Below are 15,661 nucleotides of genomic sequence, written 5' to 3' on the forward strand. Positions count from 1 at the left end.
AGACTCACACACTAGAGACACACACACACACACACACACACTGGAGACACAAACACAGGAGACACACACTGGACACTTACCTTACACACATACACACACACACACAGTCAGGATATAATTCTGTCCAAGTGTTGGTAAGAATGTTTGTCTTAACTAGCCTGATAAGTCAAACATCTCTGATATGAACATTGACATAAACCCTCTACAAACTTGAGTTTCTCCAGTCTGCAGTGTGGATCCTCCAGTCCAGCAGAGAGCAGTCTGACTCCTGAGTCTCCTGGGTGATTGTAGCTCAGGTCCAGCTCTCTCAGGTGTGAGGGGTTTGACCTCAGAGCTGAGACCAGAGAATCACAGGCTTCCTCTGTGACTAGACAGCGTGACAGCCTGCAAAGAGTCAAATCATATTAAAACCACACTGCTATTCTTTGGTGGTGAAAATAGTGGCAGTATATTTTTTCAACATATTCAGATATATCAGTGTCCTGAAACCTTCCATATCTATTCATAAATTAATGTATCATTATTAGAAATGACAAATGATCAAAGTATTGCCTGCAGATAGAAACATGTATAGTACAAATATTATAGTAGACTGACCAGACCAGTTTAAAAAGCAGTATCAGTCAGAAGACAGACAGTGAGGTATCAGATTTAGATTTCATTTCAATGATGGCCTAGGAACAGTGGGTTAACTGGTCTAGGAACAGTGGGTTAACTGTCTTGTTCAGGGGCAGAACAAAATGAAAGCACTTTATGTATGTAGTCCCCCCTAATTGAAGACTTTATGTATGTAGTCCCCCCTAATTGAAGACTTTATGTATGTAGTCCCCCCTAATTGAAGACTTTATGTATGTAGTCCCCCCTAATTGAAGACTTTATGTATGTAGTCCCCCCTAATTGAAGACTTTATGTATCTAGTTCCCTAATTGAAGACTTTATGTATCTAGTTCCCTAATTGAAGACTTTATGTATCTAGTTCCCTAATTGAAGACTTTATGTATCTAGTTCCCTAATTGAAGACTTTATGTATCTAGTTCCCTAATTGAAGACGTTATGTATCTAGTCTCCCTAATTGAAGACTTTATGTATCTAGTTCCCTAATTGAAGACTTTATGTATCTAGTTCCCTAATTGAAGACTTTATGTATCTAGTTCCCTAATTGAAGACTTTATGTATGTAGTCCCCCCTAATTGAAGACTTTATGTATCTAGTTCCCTAATTGAAGACTTTATGTATCTAGTTCACTAATTGAAGACTTTATGTATCTAGTTCCCTAATTGAAGACTTTATGTATCTAGTTCCCTAATTGAAGACTTTATGTATCTAGTTCCCTAATTGAAGACTTTATGTATGTAGTCCCCCCTAATTGAAGACTTTATGTATGTAGTCCCCCCTAATTGAAGACGTTATGTATGTAGTCCCCCATAATTGAAGACTTTATGTATCTAGTTCCCTAATTGAAGACTTTATGTATCTAGTTCCCTAATTGAAGACTTTATGTATCTAGTTCCCTAATTGAAGACTTTATGTATCTAGTTCCCTAATTGAAGACTTTATGTATCTAGTTCCCTAATTGAAGACTTTATGTATCTAGTTCCCTAATTGAAGAATTTATGTATCTAGTTCCCTAATTGAAGAATTTATGTATCTAGTTCCCTAATTGAAGACTTTATGTATGTAGTCCCCCCTAATTGAAGACGTTATGTATCTAGTCTCCCTAATTGAAGACTTTATGTATCTAGTTCCCTAATTGAAGACGTTATGTATCTAGTCTCCCTAATTGAAGACTTTATGTATCTAGTTCCCTAATTGAAGACGTTATGTATCTAGTTCCCTAATTGAAGACTTTATGTATCTAGTTCCCTAATTGAAGACTTTATGTATCTAGTTCCCTAATTGAAGACTTTATGTATCTAGTTCCCTAATTGAAGACTTTATGTATCTAGTTCCCTAATTGAAGACGTTATGTATCTAGTCTCCCTAATTGAAGACTTTATGTATCTTGTTCCCTAATTGAAGACTTTATGTATATAGTTCCCTAATTGAAGACTTTATGTATCTAGTTCCCCTAATTGAAGACTTTATGTATCTAGTTCCCTAATTGAAGACTTTATGTATGTAGTCCCCCCTAATTGAAGACTTTATGTATCTAGTTCCCTAATTGAAGACTTTATGTATCTAGTTCCCTAATTGAAGACTTTATGTATCTAGTTCCCTAATTGAAGACTTTATGTATCTAGTTCCCTAATTGAAGACTTTATGTATCTAGTTCCCTAATTGAAGACTTTATGTATCTAGTTCCCTAATTGAAGACTTTATGTATCTAGTTCCCTAATTGAAGACGTTATGTATCTAGTCTCCCTAATTGAAGACTTTATGTATCTAGTTCCCTAATTGAAGACTTTATGTATCTAGTTCCCTAATTGAAGACTTTATGTATCTAGTTCCCTAATTGAAGACTTTATGTATGTAGTCCCCCCTAATTGAAGACTTTATGTATCTAGTTCCCTAATTGAAGACTTTATGTATCTAGTTCCCTAATTGAAGACTTTATGTATCTAGTTCCCTAATTGAAGACTTTATGTATCTAGTTCCCTAATTGAAGACTTTATGTATGTAGTCCCCCCTAATTGAAGACTTTATGTATCTAGTTCCCTAATTGAAGACTTTATGTATCTAGTTCCCTAATTGAAGACTTTAATTATCTAGTTCCCTAATTGAAGACTTTATGTATCTAGTTCCCTAATTGAAGACTTTATGTATCTAGTTCCCTAATTGAAGACTTTATGTATGTAGTCCCCCCTAATTGAAGACTTTATGTATCTAGTTCCCTAATTGAAGACTTTATGTATCTAGTTCCCTAATTGAAGACTTTATGTATCTAGTTCCCTAATTGAAGACTTGATGTATCTAGTTCCCTAATTGAAGACTTTATGTATCTAGTTCCCTAATTGAAGACTTTATGTATGTAGTCCCCCCTAATTGAAGACTTTATGTATGTAGTCCCCCCTAATTGAAGACTTTATGTATGTAGTCCCCCCTAATTGAAGACTTTATGTATCTAGATCCCTAATTGAAGACTTTATGTATCTAGTTCCCTAATTGAAGACTTTATGTATCTAGTTCCCTAATTGAAGACTTTATGTATCTAGTTCCCTAATTGAAGACTTTATGTATCTAGTTCCCTAATTGAAGAATTTATGTATCTAGTTCCCTAATTGAAGAATTTATGTATCTAGTTCCCTAATTGAAGACTTTATGTATGTAGTCCCCCCTAATTGAAGACGTTATGTATCTAGTCTCCCTAATTGAAGACTTTATGTATCTAGTTCCCTAATTGAAGACTTTATGTATCTAGTTCCCTAATTGAAGACTTTATGTATCTAGTTCCCTAATTGAAGACTTTATGTATCTAGTTCCCTAATTGAAGACTTTATGTATGTAGTCCCCCCTAATTGAAGACTTTATGTATCTAGTTCCCTAATTGAAGACTTTATGTATCTAGTTCCCTAATTGAAGACTTTATGTATCTAGTTCCCTAATTGAAGACTTGATGTATCTAGTTCCCTAATTGAAGACTTTATGTATCTAGTTCCCTAATTGAAGACTTTATGTATGTAGTCCCCCCTAATTGAAGACTTTATGTATCTAGATCCCTAATTGAAGACTTTATGTATCTAGTTCCCTAATTGAAGACTTTATGTATCTAGTTCCCTAATTGAAGACTTTATGTATCTAGTTCCCTAATTGAAGACTTTATGTATCTAGTTCCCTAATTGAAGAATTTATGTATCTAGTTCCCTAATTGAAGAATTTATGTATCTAGTTCCCTAATTGAAGACTTTATGTATGTAGTCCCCCCTAATTGAAGACGTTATGTATCTAGTCTCCCTAATTGAAGACTTTATGTATCTAGTTCCCTAATTGAAGACGTTATGTATCTAGTCTCCCTAATTGAAGACTTTATGTATCTAGTTCCCTAATTGAAGACGTTATGTATCTAGTCTCCCTAATTGAAGACTTTATGTATCTAGTTCCCTAATTGAAGACTTTATGTATCTAGTTCCCTAATTGAAGACTTTATGTATCTAGTTCCCTAATTGAAGACTTTATGTATCTAGTTCCCTAATTGAAGACTTTATGTATGTAGTCCCCCCTAATTGAATACTTTATGTATCTAGTTCCCTAATTGAAGACTTTATGTATCTAGTTCCCTAATTGAAGACGTTATGTATCTAGTTCCCTAATTGAAGACTTTATGTATCTAGTCTCCCTAATTGAAGACTTTATGTATCTAGTTCCCTAATTGAAGACTTTATGTATCTAGTCTCCTTAATTGAAGACTTTATGTATCTAGTTCCCTAATTGAAGACTTTATGTATCTAGTTCCCTAATTGAAGACTTTATGTATCTAGTCCCCCTAATTGAATACTTCATGTATCTAGTTCCCTAATTGAAGACTTTATGTATCTAGTTCCCTAATTGAAGACGTTATGTATCTAGTTCCCTAATTGAAGACTTTATGTATCTAGTCTCCCTAATTGAAGACTTTATGTATCTAGTTCCCTAATTGAATACTTTATGTATCTAGTTCCCTAATTGAAGACTTTATGTATCTAGTTCCCTAATTGAAGACGTTATGTATCTAGTCTCCCTAATTGAAGACTTTATGTATCTAGTTCCCTAATTGAAGACTTTATGTATCTAGTTCCCTAATTGAAGACTTTATGTATCTAGTCCCCCTAATTGAAGACTTTATGTATCTAGTTCCCTAATTGAAGACTTTATGTATCTAGTCCCCCTAATTGAAGACTTTATGTATCTAGTTCCCTAATTGAAGAATTTATGTATCTAGTTCCCTAATTGAAGACGTTATGTATCTAGTTCCCTAATTGAAGACTTTATGTATCTAGTTCCCTAATTGAAGACTTTATGTATCTAGTTCCCTAATTGAAGAATTTATGTATCTAGTTCCCTAATTGAAGAATTTATGTATCTAGTTCCCTAATTGAAGACTTTATGTATGTAGTCCCCCCTAATTGAAGACGTTATGTATCTAGTCTCCCTAATTGAAGACTTTATGTATCTAGTTCCCTAATTGAAGACTTTATGTATCTAGTCTCCCTAATTGAAGACTTTATGTATCTAGTTCCCTAATTGAATACTTTATGTATCTAGTTCCCTAATTGAAGACTTTATGTATCTAGTTCCCTAATTGAAGACGTTATGTATCTAGTCTCCCTAATTGAAGACTTTATGTATCTAGTTCCCTAATTGAAGACTTTATGTATCTAGTTCCCTAATTGAAGACTTTATGTATCTAGTCCCCCTAATTGAAGACTTTATGTATCTAGTTCCCTAATTGAAGACTTTATGTATCTAGTCCCCCTAATTGAAGACTTTATGTATCTAGTTCCCTAATTGAAGAATTTATGTATCTAGTTCCCTAATTGAAGACGTTATGTATCTAGTTCCCTAATTGAAGACTTTATGTATCTAGTTCCCTAATTGAAGACTTTATGTATCTAGTTCCCTAATTGAAGACTTTATGTATCTAGTTCCCTAATTGAAGACTTGATGTATCTAGTTCCCTAATTGAAGACTTTATGTATCTAGTTCCCTAATTGAAGACTTTATGTATGTAGTCCCCCCTAATTGAAGACTTTATGTATGTAGTCCCCCCTAATTGAAGACTTTATGTATGTAGTCCCCCCTAATTGAAGACTTTATGTATCTAGATCCCTAATTGAAGACTTTATGTATCTAGTTCCCTAATTGAAGACTTTATGTATCTAGTTCCCTAATTGAAGACTTTATGTATCTAGTTCCCTAATTGAAGACTTTATGTATCTAGTTCCCTAATTGAAGAATTTATGTATCTAGTTCCCTAATTGAAGAATTTATGTATCTAGTTCCCTAATTGAAGACTTTATGTATGTAGTCCCCCCTAATTGAAGACGTTATGTATCTAGTCTCCCTAATTGAAGACTTTATGTATCTAGTTCCCTAATTGAAGACTTTATGTATCTAGTTCCCTAATTGAAGACTTTATGTATCTAGTTCCCTAATTGAAGACTTTATGTATCTAGTTCCCTAATTGAAGACTTTATGTATGTAGTCCCCCCTAATTGAAGACTTTATGTATCTAGTTCCCTAATTGAAGACTTTATGTATCTAGTTCCCTAATTGAAGACTTTATGTATCTAGTTCCCTAATTGAAGACTTGATGTATCTAGTTCCCTAATTGAAGACTTTATGTATCTAGTTCCCTAATTGAAGACTTTATGTATGTAGTCCCCCCTAATTGAAGACTTTATGTATGTAGTCCCCCCTAATTGAAGACTTTATGTATGTAGTCCCCCCTAATTGAAGACTTTATGTATGTAGTCCCCCCTAATTGAAGACTTTATGTATCTAGATCCCTAATTGAAGACTTTATGTATCTAGTTCCCTAATTGAAGACTTTATGTATCTAGTTCCCTAATTGAAGACTTTATGTATCTAGTTCCCTAATTGAAGACTTTATGTATCTAGTTCCCTAATTGAAGAATTTATGTATCTAGTTCCCTAATTGAAGAATTTATGTATCTAGTTCCCTAATTGAAGACTTTATGTATGTAGTCCCCCCTAATTGAAGACGTTATGTATCTAGTCTCCCTAATTGAAGACTTTATGTATCTAGTTCCCTAATTGAAGACGTTATGTATCTAGTCTCCCTAATTGAAGACTTTATGTATCTAGTTCCCTAATTGAAGACGTTATGTATCTAGTCTCCCTAATTGAAGACTTTATGTATCTAGTTCCCTAATTGAAGACTTTATGTATCTAGTTCCCTAATTGAAGACTTTATGTATCTAGTTCCCTAATTGAAGACTTTATGTATCTAGTTCCCTAATTGAAGACTTTATGTATGTAGTCCCCCCTAATTGAATACTTTATGTATCTAGTTCCCTAATTGAAGACTTTATGTATCTAGTTCCCTAATTGAAGACGTTATGTATCTAGTTCCCTAATTGAAGACTTTATGTATCTAGTCTCCCTAATTGAAGACTTTATGTATCTAGTTCCCTAATTGAAGACTTTATGTATCTAGTCTCCTTAATTGAAGACTTTATGTATCTAGTTCCCTAATTGAAGACTTTATGTATCTAGTTCCCTAATTGAAGACTTTATGTATCTAGTCCCCCTAATTGAATACTTCATGTATCTAGTTCCCTAATTGAAGACTTTATGTATCTAGTTCCCTAATTGAAGACGTTATGTATCTAGTTCCCTAATTGAAGACTTTATGTATCTAGTCTCCCTAATTGAAGACTTTATGTATCTAGTTCCCTAATTGAATACTTTATGTATCTAGTTCCCTAATTGAAGACTTTATGTATCTAGTTCCCTAATTGAAGACGTTATGTATCTAGTCTCCCTAATTGAAGACTTTATGTATCTAGTTCCCTAATTGAAGACTTTATGTATCTAGTTCCCTAATTGAAGACTTTATGTATCTAGTCCCCCTAATTGAAGACTTTATGTATCTAGTTCCCTAATTGAAGACTTTATGTATCTAGTCCCCCTAATTGAAGACTTTATGTATCTAGTTCCCTAATTGAAGAATTTATGTATCTAGTTCCCTAATTGAAGACGTTATGTATCTAGTTCCCTAATTGAAGACTTTATGTATCTAGTTCCCTAATTGAAGACTTTATGTATCTAGTTCCCTAATTGAAGAATTTATGTATCTAGTTCCCTAATTGAAGAATTTATGTATCTAGTTCCCTAATTGAAGACTTTATGTATGTAGTCCCCCCTAATTGAAGACGTTATGTATCTAGTCTCCCTAATTGAAGACTTTATGTATCTAGTTCCCTAATTGAAGACGTTATGTATCTAGTCTCCCTAATTGAAGACTTTATGTATCTAGTTCCCTAATTGAAGACGTTATGTATCTAGTTCCCTAATTGAAGACTTTATGTATCTAGTTCCCTAATTGAAGACTTTATGTATCTAGTTCCCTAATTGAAGACTTTATGTATCTAGTTCCCTAATTGAAGACTTTATGTATCTAGTGCCCTAATTGAAGACGTTATGTATCTAGTCTCCCTAATTGAAGACTTTATGTATCTAGTTCCCTAATTGAAGACTTTATGTATATAGTTCCCTAATTGAAGACTTTATGTATCTAGTTCCCCTAATTGAATACTTTATGTATCTAGTTCCCTAATTGAAGACTTTATGTATGTAGTCCCCCCTAATTGAAGACTTTATGTATCTAGTTCCCTAATTGAAGACTTTATGTATCTAGTTCCCTAATTGAAGACTTTATGTATCTAGTTCCCTAATTGAAGACTTTATGTATCTAGTTCCCTAATTGAAGACTTTATGTATCTAGTTCCCTAATTGAAGACTTTATGTATCTAGTTCCCTAATTGAAGACGTTATGTATCTAGTCTCCCTAATTGAAGACTTTATGTATCTAGTTCCCTAATTGAAGACTTTATGTATCTAGTTCCCTAATTGAAGACTTTATGTATCTAGTTCCCTTATTGAAGACTTTATGTATGTAGTCCCCCCTAATTGAAGACTTTATGTATCTAGTTCCCTAATTGAAGACTTTATGTATCTAGTTCCCTAATTGAAGACTTTATGTATCTAGTTCCCTAATTGAAGACTTTATGTATCTAGTTCCCTAATTGAAGACTTTATGTATGTAGTCCCCCCTAATTGAAGACTTTATGTATCTAGTTCCCTAATTGAAGACTTTATGTATCTAGTTCCCTAATTGAAGACTTTATGTATCTAGTTCCCTAATTGAAGACTTTATGTATCTAGTTCCCTAATTGAAGACTTTATGTATCTAGTTCCCTAATTGAAGACTTTATGTATGTAGTCCCCCCTAATTGAAGACTTTATGTATCTAGTTCCCTAATTGAAGACTTTATGTATCTAGTTCCCTAATTGAAGACTTTATGTATGTAGTCCCCCCTAATTGAAGACGTTATGTATCTAGTCTCCCTAATTGAAGACTTTATGTATCTAGTTCCCTAATTGAAGACGTTATGTATCTAGTCTCCCTAATTGAAGACTTTATGTATCTAGTTCCCTAATTGAAGACGTTATGTATCTAGTCTCCCTAATTGAAGACTTTATGTATCTAGTTCCCTAATTGAAGACTTTATGTATCTAGTTCCCTAATTGAAGACTTTATGTATGTAGTCCCCCCTAATTGAAGACTTTATGTATCTAGTTCCCTAATTGAAGACTTTGTGTATCTAGTTCCCTAATTGAAGACTTTATGTATCTAGTTCCCTAATTGAAGACTTGATGTATCTAGTTCCCTAATTGAAGACTTTATGTATCTAGTTCCCTAATTGAAGACTTTATGTATGTAGTCCCCCCTAATTGAAGACTTTATGTATGTAGTCCCCCCTAATTGAAGACTTTATGTATGTAGTCCCCCCTAATTGAAGACTTTATGTATGTAGTCCCCCCTAATTGAAGACTTTATGTATCTAGATCCCTAATTGAAGACTTTATGTATCTAGTTCCCTAATTGAAGACTTTATGTATCTAGTTCCCTAATTGAAGACTTTATGTATCTAGTTCCCTAATTGAAGACTTTATGTATCTAGTTCCCTAATTGAAGAATTTATGTATCTAGTTCCCTAATTGAAGAATTTATGTATCTAGTTCCCTAATTGAAGACTTTATGTATGTAGTCCCCCCTAATTGAAGACGTTATGTATCTAGTCTCCCTAATTGAAGACTTTATGTATCTAGTTCCCTAATTGAAGACGTTATGTATCTAGTCTCCCTAATTGAAGACTTTATGTATCTAGTTCCCTAATTGAAGACGTTATGTATCTAGTCTCCCTAATTGAAGACTTTATGTATCTAGTTCCCTAATTGAAGACTTTATGTATCTAGTTCCCTAATTGAAGACTTTATGTATCTAGTTCCCTAATTGAAGACTTTATGTATCTAGTTCCCTAATTGAAGACTTTATGTATGTAGTCCCCCCTAATTGAATACTTTATGTATCTAGTTCCCTAATTGAAGACTTTATGTATCTAGTTCCCTAATTGAAGACGTTATGTATCTAGTTCCCTAATTGAAGACTTTATGTATCTAGTCTCCCTAATTGAAGACTTTATGTATCTAGTTCCCTAATTGAAGACTTTATGTATCTAGTCTCCTTAATTGAAGACTTTATGTATCTAGTTCCCTAATTGAAGACTTTATGTATCTAGTTCCCTAATTGAAGACTTTATGTATCTAGTCCCCCTAATTGAATACTTCATGTATCTAGTTCCCTAATTGAAGACTTTATGTATCTAGTTCCCTAATTGAAGACGTTATGTATCTAGTTCCCTAATTGAAGACTTTATGTATCTAGTCTCCCTAATTGAAGACTTTATGTATCTAGTTCCCTAATTGAATACTTTATGTATCTAGTTCCCTAATTGAAGACTTTATGTATCTAGTTCCCTAATTGAAGACGTTATGTATCTAGTCTCCCTAATTGAAGACTTTATGTATCTAGTTCCCTAATTGAAGACTTTATGTATCTAGTTCCCTAATTGAAGACTTTATGTATCTAGTCCCCCTAATTGAAGACTTTATGTATCTAGTTCCCTAATTGAAGACTTTATGTATCTAGTCCCCCTAATTGAAGACTTTATGTATCTAGTTCCCTAATTGAAGAATTTATGTATCTAGTTCCCTAATTGAAGACGTTATGTATCTAGTTCCCTAATTGAAGACTTTATGTATCTAGTTCCCTAATTGAAGACTTTATGTATCTAGTTCCCTAATTGAAGAATTTATGTATCTAGTTCCCTAATTGAAGAATTTATGTATCTAGTTCCCTAATTGAAGACTTTATGTATGTAGTCCCCCCTAATTGAAGACGTTATGTATCTAGTCTCCCTAATTGAAGACTTTATGTATCTAGTTCCCTAATTGAAGACGTTATGTATCTAGTCTCCCTAATTGAAGACTTTATGTATCTAGTTCCCTAATTGAAGACGTTATGTATCTAGTTCCCTAATTGAAGACTTTATGTATCTAGTTCCCTAATTGAAGACTTTATGTATCTAGTTCCCTAATTGAAGACTTTATGTATCTAGTTCCCTAATTGAATACTTTATGTATCTAGTTCCCTAATTGAAGACGTTATGTATCTAGTCTCCCTAATTGAAGACTTTATGTATCTAGTTCCCTAATTGAAGACTTTATGTATATAGTTCCCTAATTGAAGACTTTATGTATCTAGTTCCCCTAATTGAAGACTTTATGTATCTAGTTCCCTAATTGAAGACTTTATGTATGTAGTCCCCCCTAATTGAAGACTTTATGTATCTAGTTCCCTAATTGAAGACTTTATGTATCTAGTTCCCTAATTGAAGACTTTATGTATCTAGTTCCCTAATTGAAGACTTTATGTATCTAGTTCCCTAATTGAAGACGTTATGTATCTAGTCTCCCTAATTGAAGACTTTATGTATCTAGTTCCCTAATTGAAGACGTTATGTATCTAGTCTCCCTAATTGAAGACTTTATGTATCTAGTTCCCTAATTGAAGACTTTATGTATCTAGTTCCCTAATTGAAGACTTTATGTATCTAGTTCCCTTATTGAAGACTTTATGTATGTAGTCCCCCCTAATTGAAGACTTTATGTATCTAGTTCCCTAATTGAAGACTTTATGTATCTAGTTCCCTAATTGAAGACGTTATGTATCTAGTCTCCCTAATTGAAGACTTTATGTATCTAGTTCCCTAATTGAAGACTTTATGTATCTAGTTCCCTAATTGAAGACTTTATGTATCTAGTTCCCTTATTGAAGACTTTATGTATGTAGTCCCCCCTAATTGAAGACTTTATGTATCTAGTTCCCTAATTGAAGACTTTATGTATCTAGTTCCCTAATTGAAGACTTTATGTATCTAGTTCCCTAATTGAAGACTTTATGTATCTAGTTCCCTAATTGAAGACTTTATGTATGTAGTCCCCCCTAATTGAAGACTTTATGTATCTAGTTCCCTAATTGAAGACTTTATGTATCTAGTTCCCTAATTGAAGACTTTATGTATCTAGTTCCCTAATTGAAGACTTTATGTATCTAGTTCCCTAATTGAAGACTTTATGTATCTAGTTCCCTAATTGAAGACTTTATGTATGTAGTCCCCCCTAATTGAAGACTTTATGTATCTAGTTCCCTAATTGAAGACTTTATGTATCTAGTTCCCTAATTGAAGACTTTATGTATCTAGTTCCCTAATTGAAGACTTGATGTATCTAGTTCCCTAATTGAAGAATTTATGTATCTAGTTCCCTAATTGAAGAATTTATGTATCTAGTTCCCTAATTGAAGACTTTATGTATGTAGTCCCCCCTAATTGAAGACGTTATGTATCTAGTCTCCCTAATTGAAGACTTTATGTATCTAGTTCCCTAATTGAAGACGTTATGTATCTAGTCTCCCTAATTGAAGACTTTATGTATCTAGTTCCCTAATTGAAGACGTTATGTATCTAGTCTCCCTAATTGAAGACTTTATGTATCTAGTTCCCTAATTGAAGACTTTATGTATCTAGTTCCCTAATTGAAGACTTTATGTATCTAGTTCCCTAATTGAAGACTTTATGTATCTAGTTCCCTAATTGAAGACTTTATGTATGTAGTCCCCCCTAATTGAATACTTTATGTATCTAGTTCCCTAATTGAAGACTTTATGTATCTAGTTCCCTAATTGAAGACGTTATGTATCTAGTTCCCTAATTGAAGACTTTATGTATCTAGTCTCCCTAATTGAAGACTTTATGTATCTAGTTCCCTAATTGAAGACTTTATGTATCTAGTCTCCTTAATTGAAGACTTTATGTATCTAGTTCCCTAATTGAAGACTTTATGTATCTAGTTCCCTAATTGAAGACTTTATGTATCTAGTCCCCCTAATTGAATACTTCATGTATCTAGTTCCCTAATTGAAGACTTTATGTATCTAGTTCCCTAATTGAAGACGTTATGTATCTAGTTCCCTAATTGAAGACTTTATGTATCTAGTCTCCCTAATTGAAGACTTTATGTATCTAGTTCCCTAATTGAATACTTTATGTATCTAGTTCCCTAATTGAAGACTTTATGTATCTAGTTCCCTAATTGAAGACGTTATGTCTCTAGTCTCCCTAATTGAAGACTTTATGTATCTAGTTCCCTAATTGAAGACTTTATGTATCTAGTTCCCTAATTGAAGACTTTATGTATCTAGTCCCCCTAATTGAAGACTTTATGTATCTAGTTCCCTAATTGAAGACTTTATGTATCTAGTTCCCTAATTGAAGACTTTATGTATCTAGTTCCCTAATTGAAGACTTGATGTATCTAGTTCCCTAATTGAAGAATTTATGTATCTAGTTCCCTAATTGAAGAATTTATGTATCTAGTTCCCTAATTGAAGACTTTATGTATGTAGTCCCCCCTAATTGAAGACGTTATGTATCTAGTCTCCCTAATTGAAGACTTTATGTATCTAGTTCCCTAATTGAAGACGTTATGTATCTAGTCTCCCTAATTGAAGACTTTATGTATCTAGTTCCCTAATTGAAGACGTTATGTATCTAGTCTCCCTAATTGAAGACTTTATGTATCTAGTTCCCTAATTGAAGACTTTATGTATCTAGTTCCCTAATTGAAGACTTTATGTATCTAGTTCCCTAATTGAAGACTTTATGTATCTAGTTCCCTAATTGAAGACTTTATGTATGTAGTCCCCCCTAATTGAATACTTTATGTATCTAGTTCCCTAATTGAAGACTTTATGTATCTAGTTCCCTAATTGAAGACGTTATGTATCTAGTTCCCTAATTGAAGACTTTATGTATCTAGTCTCCCTAATTGAAGACTTTATGTATCTAGTTCCCTAATTGAAGACTTTATGTATCTAGTCTCCTTAATTGAAGACTTTATGTATCTAGTTCCCTAATTGAAGACTTTATGTATCTAGTTCCCTAATTGAAGACTTTATGTATCTAGTCCCCCTAATTGAATACTTCATGTATCTAGTTCCCTAATTGAAGACTTTATGTATCTAGTTCCCTAATTGAAGACGTTATGTATCTAGTTCCCTAATTGAAGACTTTATGTATCTAGTCTCCCTAATTGAAGACTTTATGTATCTAGTTCCCTAATTGAATACTTTATGTATCTAGTTCCCTAATTGAAGACTTTATGTATCTAGTTCCCTAATTGAAGACGTTATGTATCTAGTCTCCCTAATTGAAAACTTTATGTATCTAGTTCCCTAATTGAAGACTTTATGTATCTAGTTCCCTAATTGAAGACTTTATGTATCTAGTCCCCCTAATTGAAGACTTTATGTATCTAGTTCCCTAATTGAAGACTTTATGTATCTAGTTCCCTAATTGAAGACTTTATGTATCTAGTTCCCTAATTGAAGACTTGATGTATCTAGTTCCCTAATTGAAGAATTTATGTATCTAGTTCCCTAATTGAAGAATTTATGTATCTAGTTCCCTAATTGAAGACTTTATGTATGTAGTCCCCCCTAATTGAAGACGTTATGTATCTAGTCTCCCTAATTGAAGACTTTATGTATCTAGTTCCCTAATTGAAGACGTTATGTATCTAGTCTCCCTAATTGAAGACTTTATGTATCTAGTTCCCTAATTGAAGACGTTATGTATCTAGTCTCCCTAATTGAAGACTTTATGTATCTAGTTCCCTAATTGAAGACTTTATGTATCTAGTTCCCTAATTGAAGACTTTATGTATCTAGTTCCCTAATTGAAGACTTTATGTATCTAGTTCCCTAATTGAAGACTTTATGTATGTAGTCCCCCCTAATTGAAGACTTTATGTATCTAGTTCCCTAATTGAAGACTTTATGTATCTAGTTCCCTAATTGAAGACGTTATGTATCTAGTTCCCTAATTGAAGACTTTATGTATCTAGTTCCCTAATTGAAGACTTTATGTATCTAGTTCCCTAATTGAAGAATTTATGTATCTAGTTCCCTAATTGAAGAATTTATGTATCTAGTTCCCTAATTGAAGACTTTATGTATGTAGTCCCCCCTAATTGAAGACGTTATGTATCTAGTCTCCCTAATTGAAGACTTTATGTATCTAGTTCCCTAATTGAAGACGTTATGTATCTAGTCTCCCTAATTGAAGACTTTATGTATCTAGTTCCCTAATTGAAGACGTTATGTATCTAGTCTCCCTAATTGAAGACTTTATGTATCTAGTTCCCTAATTGAAGACTTTATGTATCTAGTTCCCTAATTGAAGACTTTATGTATCTAGTTCCCTAATTGAAGACTTTATGTATCTAGTTCCCTAATTGAAGACTTTATGTATCTAGTTCCCTAATTGAAGACTTTATGTATGTAGTCCCCCCTAATTGAATACTTTATGTATCTAGTTCCCTAATTGAAGACTTTATGTATCTAGTTCCCTAATTGAAGACGTTATGTATCTAGTCTCCCTAATTGAAGACTTTATGTATCTAGTTCCCTAATTGAAGACGTTATGTATCTAGTCTCCCTAATTGAAGACTTTATGTATCTAGTTCCCTAATTGAAGACTTTATGTATCTAGTTCCCTAATTGAAGACTTTATGTATCTAGTTCCCTAATTGAAGACTT

The 15,661-nt window shown here is 33.1% G+C and overlaps 3 protein-coding genes across 3 annotated transcripts in view; 1 reads left to right on the forward strand and 2 right to left on the reverse strand.

Moving 5' to 3' along the window:
- The window catches only part of LOC149979040 (NLR family CARD domain-containing protein 3-like), a 418,685-nt gene that overhangs the window by 238,756 nt on the left and 164,268 nt on the right, over positions 1–15,661 (forward strand). The gene's annotated exons all lie outside the window — the stretch shown is intronic.
- The window catches only part of LOC110487472 (NLR family CARD domain-containing protein 3-like), a 266,553-nt gene that overhangs the window by 181,385 nt on the left and 69,507 nt on the right, over positions 1–15,661 (reverse strand). The window lies entirely within an intron of this gene.
- LOC118938470 (NLR family CARD domain-containing protein 3) overlaps positions 1–15,661 on the reverse strand; it is a 133,092-nt gene that overhangs the window by 1,552 nt on the left and 115,879 nt on the right. The window contains exon 12 of the mRNA XM_090197862.1: positions 211–384. Coding sequence (XP_090053988.1) covers positions 211–384 — 174 coding nt within the window. The remainder of the gene's footprint in view (positions 1–210; positions 385–15,661) is intronic.

The sequence above is a fragment of the Oncorhynchus mykiss genome, chromosome 13 (assembly GCF_057628025.1).
Source record: "Oncorhynchus mykiss isolate SJ-2025 chromosome 13, ASM5762802v1, whole genome shotgun sequence".
Lineage (NCBI taxonomy): Eukaryota > Metazoa > Chordata > Actinopteri > Salmoniformes > Salmonidae > Oncorhynchus > Oncorhynchus mykiss.